Source organism: Carassius carassius, chromosome 26, assembly GCF_963082965.1.
Source record: "Carassius carassius chromosome 26, fCarCar2.1, whole genome shotgun sequence".
Classification (NCBI taxonomy): Eukaryota; Metazoa; Chordata; class Actinopteri; order Cypriniformes; family Cyprinidae; genus Carassius; species Carassius carassius.
Window position 1 is genome coordinate 17,713,759 of NC_081780.1, and position 25,047 is coordinate 17,738,805.

A 25,047-nucleotide genomic window follows, 5' to 3' on the forward strand; every position below is an offset into this window, starting at 1 on the left:
AGATATATTTTTGAGATGGAAAAATGCAGTTTTACAAATGCTAGAAACGTGGCTTTCTAAGGAAAGATTGCGATCAAGTAGGACACCTAGGTTCCTAACTGATGACGAAGAATTGACAGAGCAACCATCAAGTCTTAGACAGTGTTCTAGGTTATTACAAGCAGAGTTTTTAGGTCCTATAATTAACTCTTCTGTTTTTTCAGAATTTAGCAGTAAGAAATTACTCGTCATCCAGTTTTTTATATCGACTATGCAATCCATTAGTTTTTCAAATTGGTGTGGCTGATGGCGGTCATATAAGTACGATTTAAACCATGCTAATGCACTTCCACTGATGCCAACAAAGTATTAAAGTCTATGCAAAAGAATGTTGTGGTCAATTGTGTCAAACGCAGCACTAAGATCCAATAAAACTAATAGAGAGATACACCCACGATCAGATGATAAGAGCAGATCATTTGTAACTCTAAGAAGAGCAGTCTCAGTACTATGATACGGTCTAAATCCTGACTGGAAATCCTCACATATACCATTTTTCCCTAAGAAGGAATATAATTGTGTGGATACCACCTTTTCTAGTATCTTGGACAGAAAAGGGAGATTCGAGATTGGTCTATAATTAACTAGTTCTTTGGGGTCAAGTTGTGGTTTTTTGATGAGAGGCTTAATAACAGCCAGTTTGAAGGTTTTGGGGACATGTCCTAATGACAATGAGGAATTAATAATAGTCAGAAGAGGATCTATGACTTCTGGAAGCACCTCTTTCAGGAGCTTAGATGGTATAGGGTCTAACATACATGTTGTTGGTTTAGATGATTTAACAAGTTTATACAATTCTTCCTCTCCTATGGTAGAGAATGAGTGGAACTGTTCCTCAGGGGGTCTATAGTGCACTGTCTGATGTGATACTGTAGCTGACGGCTGAATGGTTGCAATTTTATCTCTAATAGTATCGATTTTAGAAGTAAAATAGTTCATAAACTCATTACTGCTGTGGTGTTGGGAAATGTCAACACTTGTTGAGGCTTTATTTTTCGTTAATTTAGCCACTGTATTGAATAAATACCTGGGGTTATGTTTGTTTTCTTCTAAAAGAGAAGAAAAGTAATCGGATCTAGCAGTTTTTAATGCTTTTCTGTAGGATATGTTACTTTCCCATCAAGCAATACGAAATACCTCTAGTTTTGTTTTCCTCCAGCTGCGCTCCATTTTTCGGGCTGCTCTCTTTAGGGTGCGAGTATGCTCATTATACCATGGTGTCAAACTGTTTTCCTTAACCTTCCTTAAGCGTAAAGGAGCAACTTTATTTAAAGTGCTAGAAAAGAGAGAGTCCATAGTTTCTGTTACATCATCAAGTTGTTCTGAGGTTTTGGATATGCTAAGGAATTTGGATACATCAGGAAGATAACTTAAAAAGCAGTCTTTTGTGTTAGAAGCTGTGGCCAAGTGGGAGTGGCGGAGATTAGAGGGGGGCACCCTTGACGACAAGAAGGCTGAGGCGGCCTTAGATGGCCTCAGATTGCTTCTGGGCGGCAGAGAACTGCTGGGTAAAATTCTCTACCACGTCGCCGAAGAGGCCAGCCTGGGAGACCGGGGAGTTGAGTCCGATCAGACTCCCTCATGTCTGCCAGGGTCAGCCATAGGTGGCGCTCCTGGACCACCAAAGTGGACATCATCTGACCCAAGGAGTGTGCAGTAACCTTTGTCGCCCAGAGAGCGAGATCGGTAGCAGTGCGCGCCTCCTGCAAAAACCCCTGGGTCAGCACTGCCCCCGTTCAGCTCTTTGAGCAGCTTGGCCTGGTAGACTTGAAGGGTGGCAATGGCGTGCAGGGCAGAAGCGCCCTGACCCGCAGCTCTGTAAGCCTTGGCCACAGCATGGATGAGAACTTAAAGGCCTTAGAGGGAAGCTTGGGACCACCACGCCATGCGCAGGTGCTCTGAGGACACAGTTACATCGCAACAGAACACTCCGCTGGGGGAATCCCAGCATACCCCTTGGCCGCTCCGCCATCGAGGGCAGTGAAGGCGGAGGAAGCACCAAAATGGTTTCAGGCAGTTAAAGGTGCCCTCCATGAACTGGCCACTTCCTGGTGCACTCAGGGCAGGGTGGAAGATTCCAGTCAAGCCTGATGCTCTCAGCTGCATCAGGAAAACACTCTTTTAGTGGCGCTGAAGCACTCAGAGGAACGCGGGAGCTGACTGTAGGAAACCCAGACGAACCGCTGAATCGCGCAGCCACACTAACACCAGCTGACTCGCTTGTAAACACTCTGGTGAAAGCAGCAAGCAATGTGCTTGGCTCCGAAGCGAAAGCTTGAATGTGCGTTGCTCGCGGTGCTTCTTATATACCCGCTCTGTGGGGCAGAGCTCGATATGCAAATTCCGCAGACCATGGTACTCGGCGTACCATTGGCTCGTTTTGTAACCACTCGAAGGTGATTGGGCTCTCAGGCGAGATCCCATTCTTCAGTCTCTTTCTGACGTAATGTAGAACGTGATCGACTGAAAGGGAACTAATTTTATCACTGATGATAATAATAATAATTATAATAATAATAATTACCATTTTTATCTAACACTAAAGCTGGATTAATGGACTGATAATTAATAATAATAATAATAATAATAATAATAATAATAATAATATTTTAAAAAAATGTTATTTGTGTTAGTTTTATTATTATTATTATTATTATTATTATTATTATTATTATTGTATATATATATATATATATATATATATATATATATATATATATATATATATAAATATATATATATACAAATATATATATATATATATATATATATATATATATTTTTTTTTTTTTTTTTTTTTTTTTAAATAAGACACTTGATAAAAAAGCAAAAAGTCAAAACTTTTAGCATTAGGGTTTTAACAAAATTATTCAATTTCATAAATATTTATGCATCATATTTCAGTTCAAATGCAATTATGTCTGAAACAACAGCCTAAAAAGTTAAGACAGAATGGACCACTTTTGGACCCTTTAGTTCTTCTGTTCACAAATGTGAAGGCTGCTTACTGGACTAGTTAATTTCTGTGTAATATCATTCTCATTTTGCGGTCTTAGCTTCTCTACTGTTTATTAGCACTGTATTTTTTTAAACATGGTGTGTATACGTTTGCTTTCCCTGTGCATTCTCTCACTGAGCTGTTTTGATGTTCTATAATAAATGAAAAATTTTCGTTTACACAGTGCTGTCAGGCCTTCAAATATCCTCTGAAGGAACTGAGAAGGAAAGACATGGAAGCAGGAACAGAAAAAAAAGCCTTTTGGTTTCCATGAGGGAGCAAAACAAAAAGAGAGACAGGATAAGAAAGGGCTGAGTGCCAGTGGACATCAAAGCATGTATTCTGCTGAGGCCGGTTGGTTTTCATTACATTCTGAGCTAGAGAGAGCAAGGGTCCATGGCAAGTCTTTTGCTGTACGTGTATCTGTGTCAGCAGTTTCACCGGGAAGAGAGAGATAAGCACCTTTACTCTCTTTCAGGAATACAGCTGTTGGTGAACTGAGAGCTGTCATCTACACAGCCACACATCTTTTCTTTTCCACATAAAGGAACTTCTCTTTAAAATCCATACATGAATAAATGCCTTTGTTCATTGATACTTTTACTTGCATTTCATGTCTTTGTCTTTATTTTAGAATTGCAAATAAAGACAATCCTCATTTGCACTTAATGTGTGAAAACTGTGGCAGGTAATCTGAGACTCCAGGGGTTTTGCTGTGGATCAAATGTACTCTTTCTAAATGACGGAAATGTAGAAAAATAAACTGATATTTGTAAAAGAATATTTCAAGAATAAATATATTGAATAGAGGGGCAAAATTGACCAAAATAACAGTACTTGTTTATCCATATTTGATTATAATTTTTAACATCGGTAATGGTTGATGGAACAACAAACAATCAAACAAACAATAAAGAAATAAATACATACATACATTCATACATATTGCAAGTGCGAGAGTTACAAGTAACTTTTTTATTTTTATAAACCTATAATATTTATAAATAACCTATAATAACATTTAATGTTTAACATATATAAATTATCATGTTAAACTGGCAGCCCCAACTTAATTACTTTTAACTAAACAATTAAAAACACACATACACATGTGGATTGACCAAGATGACAACTTACAACCCGAATTCCGGAAAAGTTGGGACGTTTTTTAAATTTTAATAAAATGAAAACTAAAGGAATTTCAAATCACTTGAGCCAATATTTTATTCACAATAGAACATAGATAACGTTGCAAATGTTTAAACTGAGAAATTTTACACTTTTATCCACTTAATTAGCTCATTTAAAATTTAATGCCTGCTACAGGTCTCAAAGAAGTTGGCACGGGGGCAACAAATGGCTAAAAAAGCAAGCAGTTTTGAAAAGATTCAGCTGGGAGAACATCTAGTGATTAATTAAGTTAATTGATATCAGGTCTGTAACATGATTAGCTATAAAAGCTTTGTCTTAGAGAAGCAGAGTCTCTCAGAAGTAAAGATGGGCAGAGGCTCTCCAATCTGTGAAAGACTGCGTTAAAAAATTGTGGAAAACTTTAAAAACAATGTTCCTCAATGTCAAATTGCAAAGGCTTTGCAAATCTCATCATCTACAGTGCATAACATCATCAAAAGATTCAGAGAAACTGGAGAAATCTCTGTGCGTAAGGGACAAGGCCGGAGACCTTTATAGGATGCCCGTGGTCTTCGGGCTCTCAGACGACACTGCATCACTCATCGGCATGATTGTGTCAATGACATTACTAAATGGGCCCAGGAATACTTTCAGAAACCATTGTCGGTAAACACAATCCGCCGTGCCATCAGCAGATGCCAACTAAAGCTCTATCATGCAAAAAGGAAGCCATATGTGAACATGGTCCAGAAGCGCCGTCGTGTCCTGTGGGCCAAGGCTCATTTAAAATGGACTATTTCAAAGTGGAATAGTGTTTTATGGTCAGACGAGTCCAAATTTGACATTCTTGTTGGAAATCACGGACGGCGTGTCCTCCGGGCTAAAGAGGAGGGAGACCTTCCAGCATGTTATCAGCATTCAGTTCAAAAGCCAGCATCTCTGATGGTATGGGGGTGCATAAGTGCATACGGTATGGGCAGCTTGCATGTTTTGGAAGGCTCTGTGAATGCTGAAAGATATATAAAGGTTTTAGAGCAACATATGCTTCCCTCCAAACAACGTCTATTTCAGGGAAGGCCTTGTTTATTTCAGCAGGACAATGCAAACCACATACTGCAGCTATAACAACAGCATGGCTTCGTCGTAGAAGAGTCCGGGTGCTAACCTGGCCTGCCTGCAGTCCAGATCTTTCACCTATAGAGAACATTTGGCGCATCATTAAACGAAAAATACGTCAAAGACGACCACGAACTCTTCAGCAGCTGGAAATCTATATAAGGCAAGAATGGGACCAAATTCCAACAGCAAAACTCCAGCAACTCATAGCCTCAATGCCCAGACGTCTTCAAACTGTTTTGAAAAGAAAAGGAGATGCTACACCATGGTAAACATGCCCCGTCCCAACTATTTTGAGACCTGTAGCAGAAATCAAAATTGAAATGAGCTCATTTTGTGCATAAAATTGTAAACTTTATCAGTTTAAACATTTGCTACGTTATCTATGTTCTATTGTGAATAAAATATTGGCTCATGTGATTTGAAAGTCTTTTAGTTTTCATTTTATTAAAAGTTAAAAAACGTCCCAACTTTTCCGGAATTCGGGTTGTAAACTTGATGTATACATTTTTTAAGATAATTATTTTTATTATTATTATTAATATTAATAATAATGAAAATAGAGTAACTCATGAATTAACAAAATACAACAATAATTTTAAAATCATAAAAAAGAGTGCACGAGTAAAATAAAAGAGGGAATAAAACAGAATGAACAAGTTAATGATTTTATTTATTTATCTACCACACAAAATGTATTTATATTTATGAAATTATTATTATTATTTTATTTTTTACGCAAAATCTTTACTGTTCGCACAATTTCTGAAACCTTACATTCAAACACCACACACCAAATCTCCAAAACCATACGCTAATTCTTGGCCTTTGACTCAATTGCATAAAAGTTTTCAATTGCATAAAATACATTTTACAAAACACAACACACAATTTTCTATGTAACACACAACAATCTAACAGGAATTAATATGTAATAATATGCAAATGTTTTCTTTTGCGATGTGTTTGGGATACTTTGAAAGTAGTACTTCGTTTTGCAAGAGATGTGAGACAAATTGAATTTTTTTTGTGTGCAATTCTTGGATTTGTGTGTAAAGTTTTGAAAAAAAAGAGGTATATATATATATATATATATATATATATATATATATATATATATATATATATATATATATATACCTCTTTTTTTCCTGACTACTGTAATAAATACGTTTAATTAGGTAGCACACTGCGTTTTAGTATCCAGGTGATTGGTTGTCAGCTATTCTTTGTGCACTCACAGGTTTTTATCAGGGCTTAGTCCTTTCTTATGGCTTCATTCAATCAGAAGGCATATTTTCCCTAAAAGAGTCCTAATGCAGAGCCTGAGCTTTCTTACAATACTTTTGGAAGAGGGAAAAGCTCTTTTGTAGCCTGATTAGAAATGGCAGGCAATTATCATCAAGCCCTGAGTCTAAGTATGGTGATTTTGAGCTTTGCTGTTTGGAAACGGATGACTCAAGGTTTAGAGGATTTGAGCATGCTGTTGTATGTGTGTGGCATATACTTAAACCTCTCCTGGTCTCTTTTCACTGTCTTTTTAGGGGAGTTGGAGAAACAACAGGGAGCCAAAACCCACTCCATCAAGAACAACGGGACTCAGCTTGAGTTGAAGGGAAGACAAGGTTCTCCTTCAGGTAAAATACAGTCAGAAACACATCTATTTGCTGTATTTCAAATGATTAGCATTCAATATCCATTTAGGTGTTTTAAAGCAGGTTTTACTCCCAGCTATAAAGTAAATGTAAAAGTATTATTAAAAGTTCAGTACCAAACAATACAGAGAATTTAAGTGAAGTTGCTTGTGCTTGCTTGCTTGCTTTATTTATTTATTTATTTATTTATTTATTTATTTCCTCAGTCATGCTTGGGTGAATCTCACAGAAACATTTTCATATACCATAAGTTATGGCATGGAACTTTAGATGGAGCAGTCCATTAGGTCAAACTCAATCTGACACAATGACATCATCACATGGCGCAGCTTATTGGTTCAGTGAGTTCGCTGCTCAACATTCAAATACTAATTTGCTAATGCTAATGCTTGCTGTAGCAGTTTCAGCGTGCTTCAGAAACCCTCCCCCTTCCCCAGCTCCACCTGTATAGATCTCTACGGGGTGATTCATGCATGTTATTGTGTATATAGGGGTTATGTCATGTAATTTCACAGCAGCGTGTTGAGAATGTATTGGCACCAACAAGTCAGGGTACTTCCTCTACTGCAGCAGTGTAGCAGATCTATTCGACCAAGACCAAACACATTAACATTATCATGTAATTACCATGCAAATCCCTCTGAGAGCTGTCATGACAGAATTTTTGGTTGCACTTTATTTTACAGTACGTGTACTAACATGTACTTATAGTGTACTTACAGTGTATTTATCTAAGAAAGTTCTGGTAATACAAGGTAACTACATGGGGTAGGGTTAGGTTTAGGGGTAGGTTCAGGGTTACTATAATAAGTACATAGTATGTACATGAGGAACAGGACTGTAAAATAAAGTGCTACCTTTTACAGAATGTGAATTTTTTATTTGATTTTATTAACATAGTTTCAAGCATATTTACTTAAACTATCATTAAAGGTACATATTCACCCATTTTTTTTTATCTTTAGTCTGATTTGTACTCTGATTTTTTTTGCTTAGGGAAACAGGAAATGAGCGCATCACAGAGTGGACACAATGCAGTAGAGGTAAGAGCTCAGTGTCCTTGCAGGTAAGTCCCTACAGACCCCTAGCATCCATCAGTAGCTCACAGTTTATAGGACACATAAAGCTAGTGAACAGGAATTAACAATCTACAACAGCCATATGTTCCTGCTGGAGTGAAAACGCAGTGTCCTCAACAAGACAACCTTCCACTTCCCCTAAATTCACTCTAAACATTATCTCCGCCAAACCCAAAGTTGACAGCAGCCCCCTGGAGGTAAAACTCATCTGTGCACTGTAGTACCTTCCTCTAAAATTAACTTTGCATTGTGGAAGAGAATTATCGAAACAAAAAATTAATACATGTTTTTACCTTGCTGATGATCAGAAAAAGAAAGAAAAAAAACAATTTCAGCAGACAGCGGATAGAAGAGATTAGAAATTATATATAAGCTTTCCATTTTAGTGGAGCATTTCAACAAAGTCTATGCATGCATAAAAGTAAAACTATTAAAACAATTTTCATCATTTGAAATAAAGCTGAAATAAAACAAAATATATTTATTACAGTTCAGAGTAAAAAGCGTTAATATGTGCTTTGGAAGCACTAAAATGCATACTAATTGGCAATTAGTTGATAGTGAGAATTGGTCCTTTAAATAAAGTGTTACAAAGAGAGAGACAGAAAAAAAAAAAAACCTTATTTGTTCTAAATCCACCAGCCCTGCCTGCATGTTTTGCTTAGCATGCAAATTTCAGTTCTGCTATCATTAGATGTAGCACATTAGTGGACTGCTCATAGCCTGAACATGATCAGAGTGGCAGCAACTTCCTGTCTGGCACTGAAAACTCTCACCTTAATCATGCCACATGTAAATGTCAGCACCCTGCAAAACCCTGAAGGGCACGGGCTGTCGGAACACATCGCAGGCAGCAGAGGGGTCAGAAGAAATGCCAGCCATATCCTGAAAGATTAAGAGGGAAAGAGAGAGAGAGAGAATCAAGGTGTCCAACTACTATAGACTAATTGAGCCACCTTCCCATTTAAACATGGCAGTATTGCTAGCTGGACAGAGGATGTAAGGCTGAGATGGACATGACCTGAAAAGTGTGCCAAGATGGACACAGACATTGAGAAGAGAGGGAAAAGATGGCAGCTGAAGTGTGTTGGAGGGTTGCTGAGCTTCAGCATACTCACTTTTATGTAGAAGGCATTAATATTTCATAATTTAACAGCAGTTTGCAGTATGTCATTTACAGGGCCATCGTTAGTGGGGTGAAAGGTGGTGACAATTATAGGGGCCCACGGCTGAGTGGGGGCCCCTGGCGATCTCGACCATCTGGCTGAGGCCAATCTAAAAAGACGATCAGGGGTGCGTTTCCCAAAAGCACAGTTGCTAACCTGTTAGCAACTTAGTTGGTTGGCAATGGGAAATTGTATTGCAACCAACAAAGTTGCTAACTTAGTTAGCAACCATGCTTTTGGGAAATGCACCCCAGGACAGTTGATGGGCCACTGCAGCATTTTATCACAAAAGCTTATCATTTTCACATGTTTTTAAGCCTTGCCACTTGCCAATTTAACATTTAAAAGAGTGTAAAGCATTCAAACACAAGACATGGAAAAGCTAAACTTTGCGAAGTTCTCCTTGAAGTTCCTCCTGCACCTGAACGAACAAATACAAATCACAGTTTAAACTGAAAGAGCCCAATTCAGCATCCGCGGTATTCTGGTGTTCAGGACTTACGCAGATTCAGAGTCGTGTCTCAAAACGCTTGAACACCGAATTTGTCTCTTTTTGCTCTACCGACAAATACAAAATATATCAAAATCCCAGTCTTGGAAAGTATGTTCGAAAAAACTGTCGGTTATGTCTTAAGTGAAAGTAAACAGTTGGGAAAAAAATTAATGTGTATTATATTGTATGCATTCAATGTCTCTTAAAGTGACCATGCCTAATTTAGCTACTAGCTGCTGTAATCTTAATCCAACAAAATGAAAGAAAGAAAACCACTCACTGCTCTTGACTGAATTACTTGTAGTTTCAAGTATTAATGCACAGTCAAACCAACAATTACTATATTTATATTTATTTTTTTACTAGTAGGTGAAGGACAATATAATTCATGTAAGTGAGTATAGCAAAATAAATCGATCTGTGATATATTATACCCAAAAATTCTTCATAAAGTTGACTACTAGTGAAATTGCTAAAAAAAAAAAAAAATGGGACCAAAAATTATTCAGACACTTTGACCTCACCATGTTTGGCTTACGTGTTACGTTTTTTCCTAAAATTACCAATGCAACATTCAACAAAATTAAGCATTGCTTGGTGATTGTTCAACAAAGTATTGATAGTTGTGTAAATATTGTCATATTAACAGTTGTCTGCACTGCATAGTCTTCTCTTTTTTTCAGGGCTTTATGGATTCATCAGACAAATTGAAATGTTAAAAGCTTCCACCTACAATTAGCAAATTGTAACATTTGATAACCAGAATGGTCACACTTTATTTTAAGGTCCAATTCTCACAACTATCAAACCATTAACTAATGACTGTAACAAAGCTAGTACATCAGGAAGAAGGAGGCGGGGACCGGCGTACATTTAAACAAAACTGTAATAATAAAATTAACAAAAAACTGAAAATAGCGCGACTGCTGCACACAAACAGAACCAAAACAACATAAAATAGTCCAAGCCTAGTCCTCTCTCGCCTTGCACTATCGTCACCCCTCCTTTTATCCTTCCGGAGCTGCTCCATGGGACTCCAGTGCAGGTTTCACTCATCATCATGAACTCCACCGGCCTCGCTCCGTTCCCACAGCTCTCGGCCCGCCCAACTTGTCACAATGACTTTTGCCTCAATAAACTTATAATTTGCTGCTTATTAATAGTAAGTAAGGTAATTTAGGTTTAGGCATTGGGTAGGATCAGGGATGTAGTATATGGTCATGCAGAATATGTGCTTTATAAGTACTAATAAACAGCCAATATGTTAATAATAGGCATGCTAATAAGCAACTAGTCAATAGTGAGAATTTGTATCTACACTACAGTGTTACCTGGAAATGTTTTATTAATGTTTAATTAATTCAGTAAGGTGAGCAGTATGCAAATTAAGTTATTCGTTTTGAAAACCAAATGAAAAAAAAAATACCATAACTGAGGAAAAGACAAACTATTCTAAAGTACATTTTCAAAATTATGAAACCTAAAATAAAAATAGCCTTATCAAAGGAGTTGGTTCTGGAAGTTTCTTTTCCTTTAATTTTTCCCAAAGTGATTTTTAACGTTATTCATTAAAGCGTTGTAAGCCATAAACCAAGCAAACCAGTTATGAGGTACAACCCGAATTCTATGTTCTATTGTGAATACAATATTGGCTCATGTGATTTGAAATTCCTTTAGTTTTCATTTTATTAAAATTTAAAAAACGTCCCAACTTTTCCGGAATTCGGGTTGTAAATCATAACATTACAAACTTTTAATTGAAGCAAAAATATTATTTGAATAGTGGACAAAAGGATAAAGGTACAAGACTGTGTTACTTACTAGCTTTAGGGCGTGATTTATGTAGCAGGGCAAATTAGCGTGATCAAAATCATGTTCAAAATTAACAACACAATTTACTATAATCATTGCAAATTAACATAGTGTCGCAAACAAGCAAAGATGATAATCAAGTATGGGCCTTTTATTAACATCATAGGTGTCATAAATGGCTTACGACTTGCTTTTTTGGGCATTAAGCAATGGCACAAATACCAGTAAATTGACTGCCACAAACCTTAGTAAATCACTAAGCATGATTATTTTAAACCATAAATTTGCTTCTAAAAAGGGAAACTCCTGCAAATGCATATGCAGTTAGGTAAGTCAACATGCCATAGGATTAACAACCTCAAAACACATAGTAGGTAACATAATTTATTGTTTAAAAAAATCTATTTTCTTATGGAGAATATTAATGAACGTTTAAACATGAAAAAAGAGAACGTTTATACTTCCAGAACCTGACCATTGTACTTAATTTCCTTACTAGAATCTTATGATGTCGCCAACACAATTTTTTAACCCAAATGAAATCCCTCCAGTCTCAGACAAAGTGGTGCACCATCAGTCAATTTGCTCCCTATCTCCAACAATCAACCAAGAAGATTGATTCAGAGGAAAGTGCCCTCACTTTAGCCATCAAGCCAACCCTTATTTGTCAGTATATATCCTGAGACCGAGCTAGATTAACTAACTTTGAACTAGTAACTATGTTCGTCACTCCTCAAAGACATCAAAACCGGAGGCAGTGGAAGTATCTCACAGACAATTGTGGATACGTGCCATTATTAGAGCCTAGGAGACGATTAGGTAAGAGAGAGAGGGAGTTGTTTGCAAATCCAGGCAAACTCTGGTTTAAAGGGTTAGTTCACGCAAAAAAGAAAATGCTGTCATAAATTACTCACCCTTATGTTATTCTAAATCTGTAAGACCTACATTCATCTTCGGAACACAAATTAAGATATCTTTGAAGAATGAAATGAAATGTTTCCAGGGTTTCCAAGGATATTGGTAAAACAGTCCATGTGACATCCGTGGATCAACTTAAATTGTCTACAAAAAGTATTCTCATAGCTTCGCAAAAAGAAAACAAAAATTACATAATTTATTTAATAATTTTTAAAAAATTGAACACGTTCTCCTGAACATAAACAATGCTGATTACGCATTGATTATGTGTCACACTACTCTCCAAAATGGCGGAAGATGGTATCTCGAGGAGAAGAATTGTTGAATAAATGTTTATTTTTGTAATATTTGCGCACGAAAAGTATTTTCATAGCTTTGCAAAATTTGAAGTTGGGCCACTGATGTCACATGGAATGTTTTATCAATGTCCTTATACATTTCTGGGTCTGGGAACATTTCAGTCTAAGGGTCAAAGAGCTCTGCTGTGGAGGGCCAGAGAGCTCTCGGATTTCATCAAAAAGATCTTAATTTGATGAAGATGAGCAAAGGTCTTATTGATTTGGAATAACATGACGTTAAGTAATTAATGACAGAATTTGAATTTTTGGGTGAGCTAACCCTTTAAAACAATACTTCACCCAAAAATGAAAATGTTATGTTTATCTGCTTACCCCTAGGGCATCCAAGATTTAGGTGACTTTGTTTCTTAAGTCTGTCAGTCATATAATGGAAGTGAATGGGAATCACTGAATGTCCGAACTGTCCTGAGCACGTTTGCTTCTTCTTCTTCAGCTGGCATGTGACGTGTCTTCCTCTTCTTCTTGCTTTACTGTAGATTGCAGACTTTTAAGTGCATTACTGCCACCTATCTCTCAAATGGAACATTAACATTGATTGTAGATAGAGTGTCAATGGTCTATTTGAGAGATAGGTGGCAGTAATGCATTCATAAATCACATCAATGTATGGACACAAGCCACAGGGTTTAATTTGGTTTTGTTTGTGTATGTTTTTTAGACTCTCAAAGCCGTGATTACCATTCACTTCCATTATATGCCTTACTGACTGCAACAGTTTGAGTTAAAAAACTTTGTTTGTGTTCTACTGAAGAAACAAAGTCCTCTACATCTGGGATGCCCTGGGAGTAAGCATATGAATATAAAGTTTTCATTTTTGGGTGAACTATCCTTTTAAGTCCCGAACCTCATGAGAAAAATTGATGCCATGCTTTTTTGCATTGATGGCAGTGTGTCGTCTGTAGTTGTCCAATTACCCCCCTTCCCATTGTTTAACCTGTCCCACCCTTTCTTGTCTCCCTTCTTCCCTGAAGTGTTCTTCATTCTCTATCCCCGTAATGCTCTATTGGTTTCCAAGGGAGACACAGGGGCCCTCAGTGTCCTCTTAATAACCACCACGCACCTTATAGTCACAAACACAAGGTCCCCGAAACCCTTCACATCTGCATCCCCGATTCCAGCTTCCCACCCTCTTTCCGAGTCACAAGACACCGCAATCCCCTTGTGCCACGTCCACAGGCAACACTTTGCGCATGTCTCTTGTGATGTGTGTTCACCGGAGGGCTGATGGCAGTAGAAGGAGAACAGTCTTATAACATATGATGCTATCTCTGACTGTTTTCTAAACTAGGTGTCAATTCACAACAGGCTTCAGACGTACCAGCTCAACGCGGCACCGAAGAGCCCTGAGGGCACCGCCCTTCTCAACCGCCAGAGGGAGCTCTTCCAGCAGCCTCCATTGCAATGCGCCAGCCCTACACCCTCACACTCCTACCAGCCTGTGGCCCTGGCCGAGATACGACCCGACACACTTATCCAGTGCCAGCAAATCGTCAAGGTCATCGTTTTGGACAAAGGCGGTCACGGATGCATGGAAGCGTACCTCAGCCAGAGCCCCACTCATCACCAGCTCATCCAGTCTGTGGTCTCCACACCAGTTCGCGCACCCAATGGCGGAGGCAACCAGGGGGGAAACAATGATAGTTCACAACCTCCCTTGCCTCCACCTCCACCACCATATAACCACCCACACCAGTATATACCCCCTGATCCCCACCTTGCACTGCAGAGGACCCCAAGTGGATCTCATAGCCTGATGTAGAGTTCAAACTGATAACTATAAAACACTCCAGGCGCACTTTTGAGAGTATTTATCTACATATGTATATATATAAAAGAAATATAATGAAAAAATGCTGTCTATATGCATATATTTACGGTAAGAGACATTTCTTGAATTTGCAGATATGTGAAACAACCAATAAGAAAATACGATTTACCTACTTGCTGTGTATTTTGAAATGTTATGTAGTTTTAACAAATTTCTATAACAGTTTTCGTCTTTCTGGACACTCTCTGAGGTTATATCGTTGAGTACTTGTTCTTGACAGGATTTCTCTGGTGCATTTTCTTATAGACAAAATGATCCACGAAAAAATTTGGCACCCGACAACATTCGTTTCAATTCCACCAACACTTGCTTTTGTGTGGGAGCTTGTATTGCGTGCAAAATCACCCTTTTTGGCTTTTATTATCCTACTGATGAGTCTATTTAGTGTGTGTGTGTGTATGCTTTTGACTGGAAAATGATATACGTGCCAAAATGAGGACTCCTTCCACTGTGGACTTTTTGCCCTGTTTGAACACTTAGGGCTAGAGCAAACATTTGTGCTTATATCAGCGATCATTTAGATTCCCTCTAGGTACATAGACATTAAAAAAAAGAAAAAAAAGAAAACCTTTTAAGCGGTACCATTAGCCACAAACTGTTTCTTCCCCCACTTCTTATGTGGCCGATGTTGTATTCCTGTGAAATGTGAATTACTTCCAAATCACCTGTCTTTGAAAGCGTCTTTTATGTCACTAATTTTAATGGATATACATAAATTGAGAATGTAGAAAGTATTGAGGCTTTTTCACATGACTCACGTCAACATTCCCCAATGTGTTGGCGCACAGGTCATATGTTACAGCATGACTCTCAGAATTAAGATGATTTAAACTTTGACCTCATTTGCTCCTGATCTTTTTAAATATAACCAGTGATTATCAGAAAATTTGCATGACTTATCTTCATGTGAGCAGTGCTAATGCAGAAATGAAAACAAGAAAGATGAGAAACATTGTATAAGACAACCTCAAAAGGCATATCTTGACTTTTTTGGGGGGGAGGGGTATTTATCTGCATGTGCTGTCTCAATTGTTTTAGTACCTTGGCATAAACATTGCCAAAAAATAGTATCAAATCCATTTTTTATGCCACAATGTTACCAGCGGACTTCCACAATATGGTATGCTTCAGCACATCATTGCTTTTAAAAAGTGATTCAGAGGACTAAATTGACTCCAGTTGACTGATTAAGAATAAATGGCCAGTTATGACTCCCCTCACCATGGTTTGATCATGATTATGGCTATATTATGGCAGCCTTGATCTCTAAAAATGTATATAGCATGAACTTTTTAAAAAAGTACTCACATTCTATGAAAAGCATCAATTGGATAGCAGTGAAGGAAATAATTACATTAATTTAGATGCACATGGCACTAAATCAGTTACAGAGAACATTTAATCTTGATTTTGGGTGGTTAGTGAATGAGACACATATTTTTGTGCTGAAATGTTGCCGTTGTGCTAACTAGGTAGTGAAATAGCTAAAATGCCAGCAGTCTGATGTAGCGGTGCAAAGATTGGGACTTTTATCCTGTTTAAAGCTCAAATATGTGTTATCTCCACCATTGGCTTTAACTAAGTTCACTATTTACTACTTAGCAACCTCGTAAATATTCTTTAGTTTTTCAAGTTCAAAGTTGTTTTAACGCCCTGACATGAGTCATGTGAATGGACCTTTAATATGTGGCAACGTATCATGGCTCAATGACAGAAAAAAAGAGCCAGTCACAGCTAGTGAATGGTTATTGTTCACACGCTCAGGAATTTCAGAGAGTACCTGAAAGAAGACTGAGATCTTGTAATGCTTGTACTTTAACTTTATGTAGCAACTTGGAACGTATAAGGCCTTTGGGAAAAGGCCATTTGATCCCAGCAAACATCTTTGGACACAATATGTGTTTGTCTGACTTTCTGTGAAAAGATGACAGAATGTTTCATCACTGTCATCACATGACTCAGACAATGTAACATGGTCTCATAGTGTTATTCCTTCATCAATACCCACAACTATATAAAACACCCAAGAGACACCCTTCAGCACCATCAAACTATATCTGCTGTTTGACTCCTAAAACTCTTGTCTGAAGCTTTTCGAGAGCCAAGTGACACTTGAAACATCAATTGAGATGCACATTGTTGGCACAGAACACTTTAACATGAATGTCTGTCTGGTTTGGTCTGATTTTATCAGCTGAATGGAGAACTGATTAATGGTTTATTTTTATATAGCTTGTATGTAGCTATCATATATCAGCATATAAAGCAGCAATGAATTAGCTCTGAAAAATGTTATCTACCCACAATCCAACCACTTTTAATAATGGTTGTCATCAGCATACAGTAATTAAAGTCAACATGAAACATAATTCACCACTTATTTTGCATCCATGGAATAGTGGAGCCAGACATAAATTCTGGTTTACCAGCAATCCAAGGGACGTGGAGGCCAAAGATCATATTACCCCTCGAGAGCAAATCTGACATTGCCTAAAAAGCTATTTGGCTATTGCCACTCACAGCCATGGTAATATTACCTGGGAAAAAGAAAAGCCAATTCAGCGGCACATATGCCAGGAATGTGTATTAATTTGATTTCATGTTGACTTCAATCTTTAAACTAGGATTTATTGTAACACCATTGGTGTGTCATAAGTAGCTGTGTGTCCTATTTCCTCTGTTTCCTTATATGATTGTTTCATAATTATATTGCTGCTGTTTGGAGCTCCCAATCTGATCTTTGTTTCCTCTTCTCATTGTGTCTTTATTTCTATGTATGGTGATGATTTAGGATGACTGACACCAGGTGCTTCATATATATTGGTGAGAAACCCAACACATGAGTCGATTGCACAACCTGGACATCAACAAATCGCATATATATCCATCTCTTCTTAAAATCTGCTCCAAAAAACCACAAACTGCCCATTCTTTCCCAATTAATGAATATTGCATCCTTTTGTTTCCATATGTCTAAGGTAATAGTTGGAATTATGTCATTATTTAATCTACTTCATATCGAAGCCTGCCATGTGTCATAGTAAGAAATTAAATACAATTCTGACTTTGTGTGACAGAATTACCATGTAATATCTCACAATAATTGTTACTTTATTCCTATTTTTCATCAACCCAAACTAATACGAAAAATGTGCATGTGACAACATTTCTAAAAATTTTATTAGGTTGCTTCTTTTATGTTTTGTGGCACTTTTAAAGTAAAATGTCCAGCATGTTAAATTTTCTCTGAAACAGATGAACAGATGTCCAGTGAGTGGGGCTAAAAGGTTAATGCTCTGTCGCATTTGGAAATAACATACCACCTTTACTGAACTCTACTCAAAATCCAACTTATAGTGTACAAAAATAAGATAAAAAAGCTTTCCTTGAAGCAACCATGCCAGTTTAGCTTGCTCCTACTAGTCTTTGAGCTCTTTTATCAACAGGCATCAATGACTTGTGTTTAACATAATATAGAAAACGCCAAAAGAACCACACACAGACATACAAAAAAATAAAGAAAAATAAAGAAAGAAAACTGTTTATTAGTTTACTTCTGTGGTCTGTAATATTTATTTTATTTTTATTTTTTTTCTGAAAAGCAACAAAAGTTGTAGGTTTTATACAGCCACTACAGTAGTTCCATTTTAGCTGTAAACTGCTGTGAATTGTATGTAGAGGCAAATATTTTTCCAATGAGATTGTGTTGGTTTTCATAGATGTCTCTGTTGTTCTTCAAAATATCTCCAGCTTACAAAATGATAGCATACAAGATATGAGTGTGCGTAAATAATGACATAATCCTATAAAGATCCAGCCTTTGAGTAACAGACAACTTTCACGTAGATCTATCATTCTCCTTTTTCAAAACAGTATAGCTTAGTATAGCTATAATTCTCATTTATTTCAACAGTATAGCTTAGTCTGGAAAAATAAATGTAGGTGAATTGCGCAACCAGTGAAAGAATCAGCACCCATTTCCTTTCTATGAAATACTGAGTGACAGGAGTCCACTTTTTGTCTTTTACTTTTTGTGGCCATGCATTTGGCCCCTGAGGGAGTTGGCGTGGAGTTGATGGAAACCGGGAGCCAGATGAATTGTGCATGACCCTGGTTTTGAAGAGTTTATTATGCTTGAGCGAATGTACCCTGGCTAGCAAATAAGATGTGATCTAACCCAACAGATGAGTGTTGAATTTAAGCCCTTTACACAACCAAAGGCTATGCTAATGCTAACGCTAACTTTGGTTGAGCCTGCAGAAGGGCTATTGCACTGATAAGTTATGCTGCTTTCAAGTCTTAAACTAGTTAACTAATGTTGATAAAAAATACTACTCATTAAGGTGTTTTTTTAACATTCTTGTGTGATAAAACATTGACAAACACATTAATAAGGCTTCATTACACACTAATGTGCATTCGTTCACCTTTGTTTTGTAGATTTTAAACAAATAAAACTCATATATTATTGTACTTACAGTTACAGAACTGATTTAAATATATATATATTATATATACCAGGAGAACTTGAAGGCAGAATAACATCAACGTTTATTAGCTCTAATTTTCACAGGAAGTTATTGTTATTGTAATTATATGTGTTTGAAAGACAGTCAGTCCAGTTATCCAATTGTGGGTTTAACTCTTTTCTGTATGATAGGCTTATATGCTATTAAACATTTCTGTCTATTCCAGACCTACATGAGTGGTCTGGTTATTTATTTACAGTCCTTTTCAGACTAACATGAATGGTTTGTTGCATCCACACATAATAGAGCCTTTTAATGCAGAGCATATGGATCAACACAGGTCAAAGGTCACTAACAGAGGTCAGCTAACTAATAGTGTCTATATTTTCACTGTGCATATTACTTTTTTGTTTAAATGCTGCTGCTATGTCCTGGATTGTAAGTGTTTGTCAAAGTATGCAAGAATAAAGTAAGACCATAGTTCCTCTCAAGACATTCTTATTTTTTTAATTACAAATATTTTCAAACCAATATTTTTTAAAGTTAAATTACATGGCTGATATTATCTGGTATAATCTATATCGATTTTTTTACTGTGTATAATTTGAAGCATCTGTGAGCCTGAAAGTTGAACATACATTTCTAATAGGGTTTCTTGTTTAGACTTATAAATTAGTTCCCTTTCAGTCAGTCACGTTCGACGTTACGAATGGGATCTCGCCCGAGAACCCTATCACCGTTGAGTGGTACAAAACGAGCCAATGGTACACAAAGTACCTTGGTCTGCGGGATTTGCATCGCGAGCTCCGCCCTGCAGAGTGGGTATATAAGGAGCAACTCGCATTCAAGCTTTCGCTTCGGAGCCGAGCACATCGTGTGCTGCTTTCACCGGAGTGCTACAAGAGGAAGAGGACCGTATGTCGATCGCCGCATCACAAGGCGGGCTTGAGTCCTCAGGAGATGAGGATTCGGCTGCGTTGCCTCCCTCGGTAGTGCCAGCGTTGTCCGAGTCCGATCCCGAGCTGATAGCCGTGCTTTCCCGGGCAGCAGAGAGCATCGGGCTTGAGTGGAATCCTCCGCCCTGTCCCGAGCACTCGAGGCTTGATGATTGGTTCCTGGGGGCTGCTCATGTGGATCGCCAGCACCCCCCTCTAGTTCCTTTCTTCCGGAGTGACCATCACTCCGGCCTGCCACCAAAACTTCACCCCGTGGTTGGATCCCTCGTTTCTACAGGCTGGCGTCCCCCTAGAACCAGTGTCCAGACATGTTGTTGTGTCAACCGATGCCTCTGCCACGGGCTGGGGTGCCATGTGCAATGGGCATGCTGCGTCGGGCTCCTGGACAGGACCCCGACTTCAGTGGCATGTCAATTGCCTCGAGTTGCTAGCAGTACGGCTTGCTCTGCACCGCTTCAGGGCCCTCTGAAGGACAAGCACGTTCTGGTCCATACGGACAACACTGCGACCATAGCGTACATCAACCGTCAGGGTGGTCTACGCTCCCGCCACATGCCGCAACTCGCTCGCCATCTCCTCTTGTGGAGTCACAAGCATCTGAGGTCGCTTCGTGCCATTCACATTCCGGGCAGGCTCAATCGTGCAGCCGACAAGCTCTCATGGCAGCAGTCTCGCCATGAGCATCGGGCTTGAGTGGAATCCTCCGCCCTGTCCCGAGCACTCGAGGCTTGATGATTGGTTCCTGGGGGCTGCTCATGTGGATCGCCAGCACCCCCCTCTAGTTCCTTTCTTCCCGGAAGCGTTCCTTGGGTCAGGTGATGTCCACTTTGGTGGTCCAGGAGCGCCACCTATGGCTGGATCTGGCAGACATGAGGATGTCTGATGGGCTCAGCTCCTCAACTCCCCGGTCTCCCAGGATGGCCTCTTCGGCGATGCGGTAGAGAGCTTTGCCCAGCAGTTCTCTGCCACCCAGAAGGAGTCTGAGGCCATCAGACACATCCTGCCCCGGCGGCCCACAGCTGCCTCCACCCTGCCGCCGGCACAGTTGCCTCAGCCTGCTCGTCGCCGAGGGCGCCCCCCTGCGGCCTCCTCCACTCCCACTCAGCCACAGCAGCAGCCTTCAACCCGGCCGCAGCGAGGAGATGGCCGCAGAAGGGTGGCGCAACCCGTCTCTGCCCCTAAGCCTGCCAAACGCCAGGCCAAGCGGCATTCCTGAGATGGGCGACCCTGAGTTGGAGACGTCAGCTCATCAGCTCATCAGGAGATGGTAGCAGGACCACTCCTTCCCCACTCTTCTTTTTGTTCAGCCACTGGCCCTGCGGCCGGTGGTACCCAAACCTTCACTAAAAGAGCTGTTTCCTCTACCTCCACGAATGACAGTTGGCAACGTGCTTCCTCGCTGCTCTCGTTCTCCTCTCCCCTTGCCAGTTTCCATGCAAAGCTGGCTCGAGAACGCTTCGCCTTCTCATGCCCTCTTTGCTACTTGGAGTCAGACGAGTGCCCGCACTCCGCCCCCGCTGAGGGACACTATGCCTCCCATGCCCGGGCTGTCTGCTCCACCACGCTGCCCCACCATGGGTACGCCTGTAGTCCCCTTGACCCCGCTGGTTCGGTTTCTGGGAGCCTGGCTAGAGTTCCCCAGGCCTTCCCGCTGGCTCATCCGGATGCTCAGGCTCGGCTACGCGATTCAGTTCGCCCGGCGTCCCTCCAGGTTTCGGGGTGTCCACGCAACGATGGTGGGCAAAGATGCCCCTGTCATGCGCGCGGAGGTCGCAACCCTGCTGGCAAAGGGCGCGATAGAGCCGGTCTCTCCAGCCGACATGAAGTCCTGCTTTTACAGCCCTTACTTCATAGTACCCAAGAAGACAGGTGGGTTACGGCCAATCCTGGACTTGCGTGCCTTGAACCGAGCTCTGCACAGACTCCCGTTCAAGATGCTAACGCCCAAGTGCATTTTCGAATGCATTCGTCTGATGGATTGGTTTGCAGCGATCGACCTGAAGAACGCGTACTTTCATGTCTCCATTCTTCCTCGACACAGACCGTTTCTTCGGTTTGCTTTTGAGGGGCAGGCATATCAGTAAAAGGTTCTCCCATTCGGGTTGGCCCTGTCTCCCCCCGTCTTTACGAAGGTCACGAAGGGAGCCCTGGCTCCTCTCAGGGAACAAGGTGTCCGTATCCTCAACTACCTCGACGACTGGCTGATCCTAGCTCACTCTCGAGAGCGGTTGTGCAAGCACAGGGATCTGGTGCTCAGATACCTCGCCCGACTGGGTCTTCAGGTCAACTGGGAAAAGAGCAAGCTCTCCCCTGAGCAGAGGATCTCTTTTCTCGGTATGGAAATAGACTCGGTCGCCATGTCCGCGCGTCTTACGAACGAGCACGCGCAGTCGCTGCTAAATTGCCTGAGACAATTCGAGGGCAAGAGAGCGGTTCCACTGAAACTGTTTCAGAGGCTCCTGGGGCATATGGCGTCCGCGGCGGCAGTCATACCGCTTGGGTTACTCCATATTAGACCGCTTCAGCACTGGCTTCACGACCGAGTCCCGAGATGGGCATGGCAACAGGGCAAGCTCCGAGTGACCATCACTCCGGCCTGCCACCAAAACTTCACCCTGTGGTTGGATCCCTCGTTTCTACAGGCTGGCGTCCCCCTAGAACCAGTGTCCAGACATGTTGTTGTGTCAACCGATGCCTCTGCCACGGGCTGGGGTGCCATGTGCAATGGGCATGCTGCGTCGGGCTCCTGGACAGGACCCCGACTTCAGTGGCATGTCAATTGCCTCGAGTTGCTAGCAGTACGGCTTGCTCTGCACCGCTTCAGGGCCCTCTGAAGGACAAGCACGTTCTGGTCCATACGGACAACACTGCGACCATAGCGTACATCAACCGTCAGGGTGGTCTACGCTCCCGCCACATGCCGCAACTCGCTCGCCATCTCCTCTTGTGGAGTCACAAGCATCTGAGGTCGCTTCGTGCCATTCACATTCCGGGCAGGCTCAATCGTGCAGCCGACAAGCTCTCATGGCAGCAGTCTCGCCCCGGGGAATGGAGACTCCACCCCCAGTTGGTTCAGCTGATTCGGGAACGATTCGGAGACGCTCAGGTAGACCTGTTTGCCTCTCCAGAAAATTCCCACTGCCTGTTGTTTTATTCCCTGACCGAGGGAACTCTTGGCACGGACGCCCTGGCACACAGCTGGCCTCTGGGCCTGCGCAAGTATATGTTTCCCCCAGTGAGCCTTCTTGCACAAACATTGTGCAAGATCAGGGAGGACGAGGAGCAGGTCCTCATGGTTGCGCCTTTTTGGCCCGGCCGGACCTGGTTTCCCGAACTTGTACTCCTCGCGACAGCCCCTCCCTGGCCAATTCCTCTGAGGAAGGACCTTCTTTCTCAGAGACAGGGCACCCTCTGGCACCCACGTCCCAATCTGTGGAACCTACATGTGTGAATACCTTGCCACCACAGATAGTAGCTACCATCACTTCAGCTAGAGCCGTGTCCACCAGACACATCTATGCTTTGAAGTGGAACCTCTCCATCACTTGGTGTTCTTCACGGCGTGAGGACCCCTGGAAATGGGAAGGCTGTCTCCTTCCACCCTCAAGGTCTTTGTGGCCGCCATTTCGGCTCACCATGACCCTGTTGAAGGTAAGTCTCTGGGAAGGCACGATCTGATCATCAGGTTCCTGAGAGAAGCAAGGAGGCTCAATCCGCCTTGCCCTCAGCAAGTCCCCTCTTGGGACCTCGCAGTGGTTCTATCGGCACTGCAGAGGGCTCCCTTCGAACCCTTGCTCTCAGTTGAGCTAAAGTTTTTATCTTTGAAAACTGCGCTCCTGGCGGCTTTGGCTTCGGTGAAGAGGGTCGGGGGCCTGCAGGCATTTTCAGTTGACGAAGCGTGCCTGGAATTCGGGCCGGCTAATTCTCACGTTATCTTGAGACCCCGGCCTGGGTACGTGCCCAAAGTTCCCACCACTCCTTTTAGGGATCAGGTGGTGAACTTGCAAGCACTGCCCCTGGAGGAGGCAGACCCAGCCCTGGCGCTGCTCTGTCCAGTATGTGTGCTCCGCACCTACGTGGACAGAACTCAGTGCCTTAGGACCTCAGACCAGATCTTTGTCTGTTACGGAGGCCAGCAGAGGGGAAAGGCTGTCTCCAAGCAGAGGTTATCCCACTGGATAGTGGATGCTATTGTCCTGGCTTATCAGGCTCAAGACCTGCCATGCGCCCCAAGGGTGAGAGCGCACTCAACTAGGAGTGTAGCTTCCTCCTGGGCGCTGGCGCATGGTTCCTCGCTAACAGACATCTGTAGAGCTGTGGGCTGGGCGACACCTAACACATTTGCGAGATTTTATAATCTCCGTGTAGAGCCCGTGTCCTCCCGGTTACTCACCCCTTCGGGCCAGTAAGGACCTGCTCGGTGTCAATCCGCTTGCTGCGCCATTCCACACCACGGACTGGATGCGTGCGCTATTCCCCTCAGGTGAGTTCCTCAGTCAGAACCCTGGGTTCCTCAAGCACAGTTAATGTCCAACACTTGCGTACATGCCCTTTGGTCAGCCCTGTGTGGGACTAGGTGCCTCCATGTGTTGTGATTCCCCTTTTCTGGGCAATCCCAGAAAATCCCAGTGTATGTCCACAGTAAGTCTCTCCGCAGCATGTGTCTTTCCCTTGGCAAGCCCCTTGCCAGCTCTGTCATTGAAACTTCCACCCTGCGGGCTGGGTACCTCAGAGTTCTTATGTATCACCACCTTGGTGGATACCTGCCTTCTGTAAGTCCTCCCACGGGCAGGCAGCCTGCTAGCGTACATCCAGCTGGAATATGCTACCCATTGTATTCAGGGTGCTATCACTCACACGGGTCGCTGGAAGACAGCCATGTGGCGTTTTGTAAGGGACCCCATTTGTAACCTCGAACATGACCGACTGAAAGGGAACGTCTTGGTTACGTATGTAACCCTCATTCCCTGAAGGAGGGAACTGAGACGTTACATCCCCTTGCCACATTGCTGTTCCGCTGAATGCCGG

General features: G+C 41.5%; 1 protein-coding gene across 3 annotated transcripts in view; it reads left to right on the top strand.

Moving 5' to 3' along the window:
- The window catches only part of LOC132105917 (IQ motif and SEC7 domain-containing protein 3-like), a 149,871-nt gene extending 132,540 nt beyond the window's left edge, over positions 1–17,331 (top strand). For 2 of the 3 annotated variants that reach the window (XM_059511453.1, XM_059511455.1), the window contains exons 12-14: positions 6,829–6,921; positions 7,936–7,982; positions 14,055–17,331. In XM_059511453.1, the coding sequence (XP_059367436.1) occupies positions 6,829–6,921; positions 7,936–7,982; positions 14,055–14,525 (611 nt within the window). In that variant the 3' untranslated portion in view covers positions 14,526–17,331. The remainder of the gene's footprint in view (positions 1–6,828; positions 6,922–7,935; positions 7,983–14,054) is intronic. The other variant, XM_059511456.1, reaches the window with a different exon arrangement.
- The last annotated feature ends 7,716 nt before the right edge of the window (positions 17,332–25,047 follow it).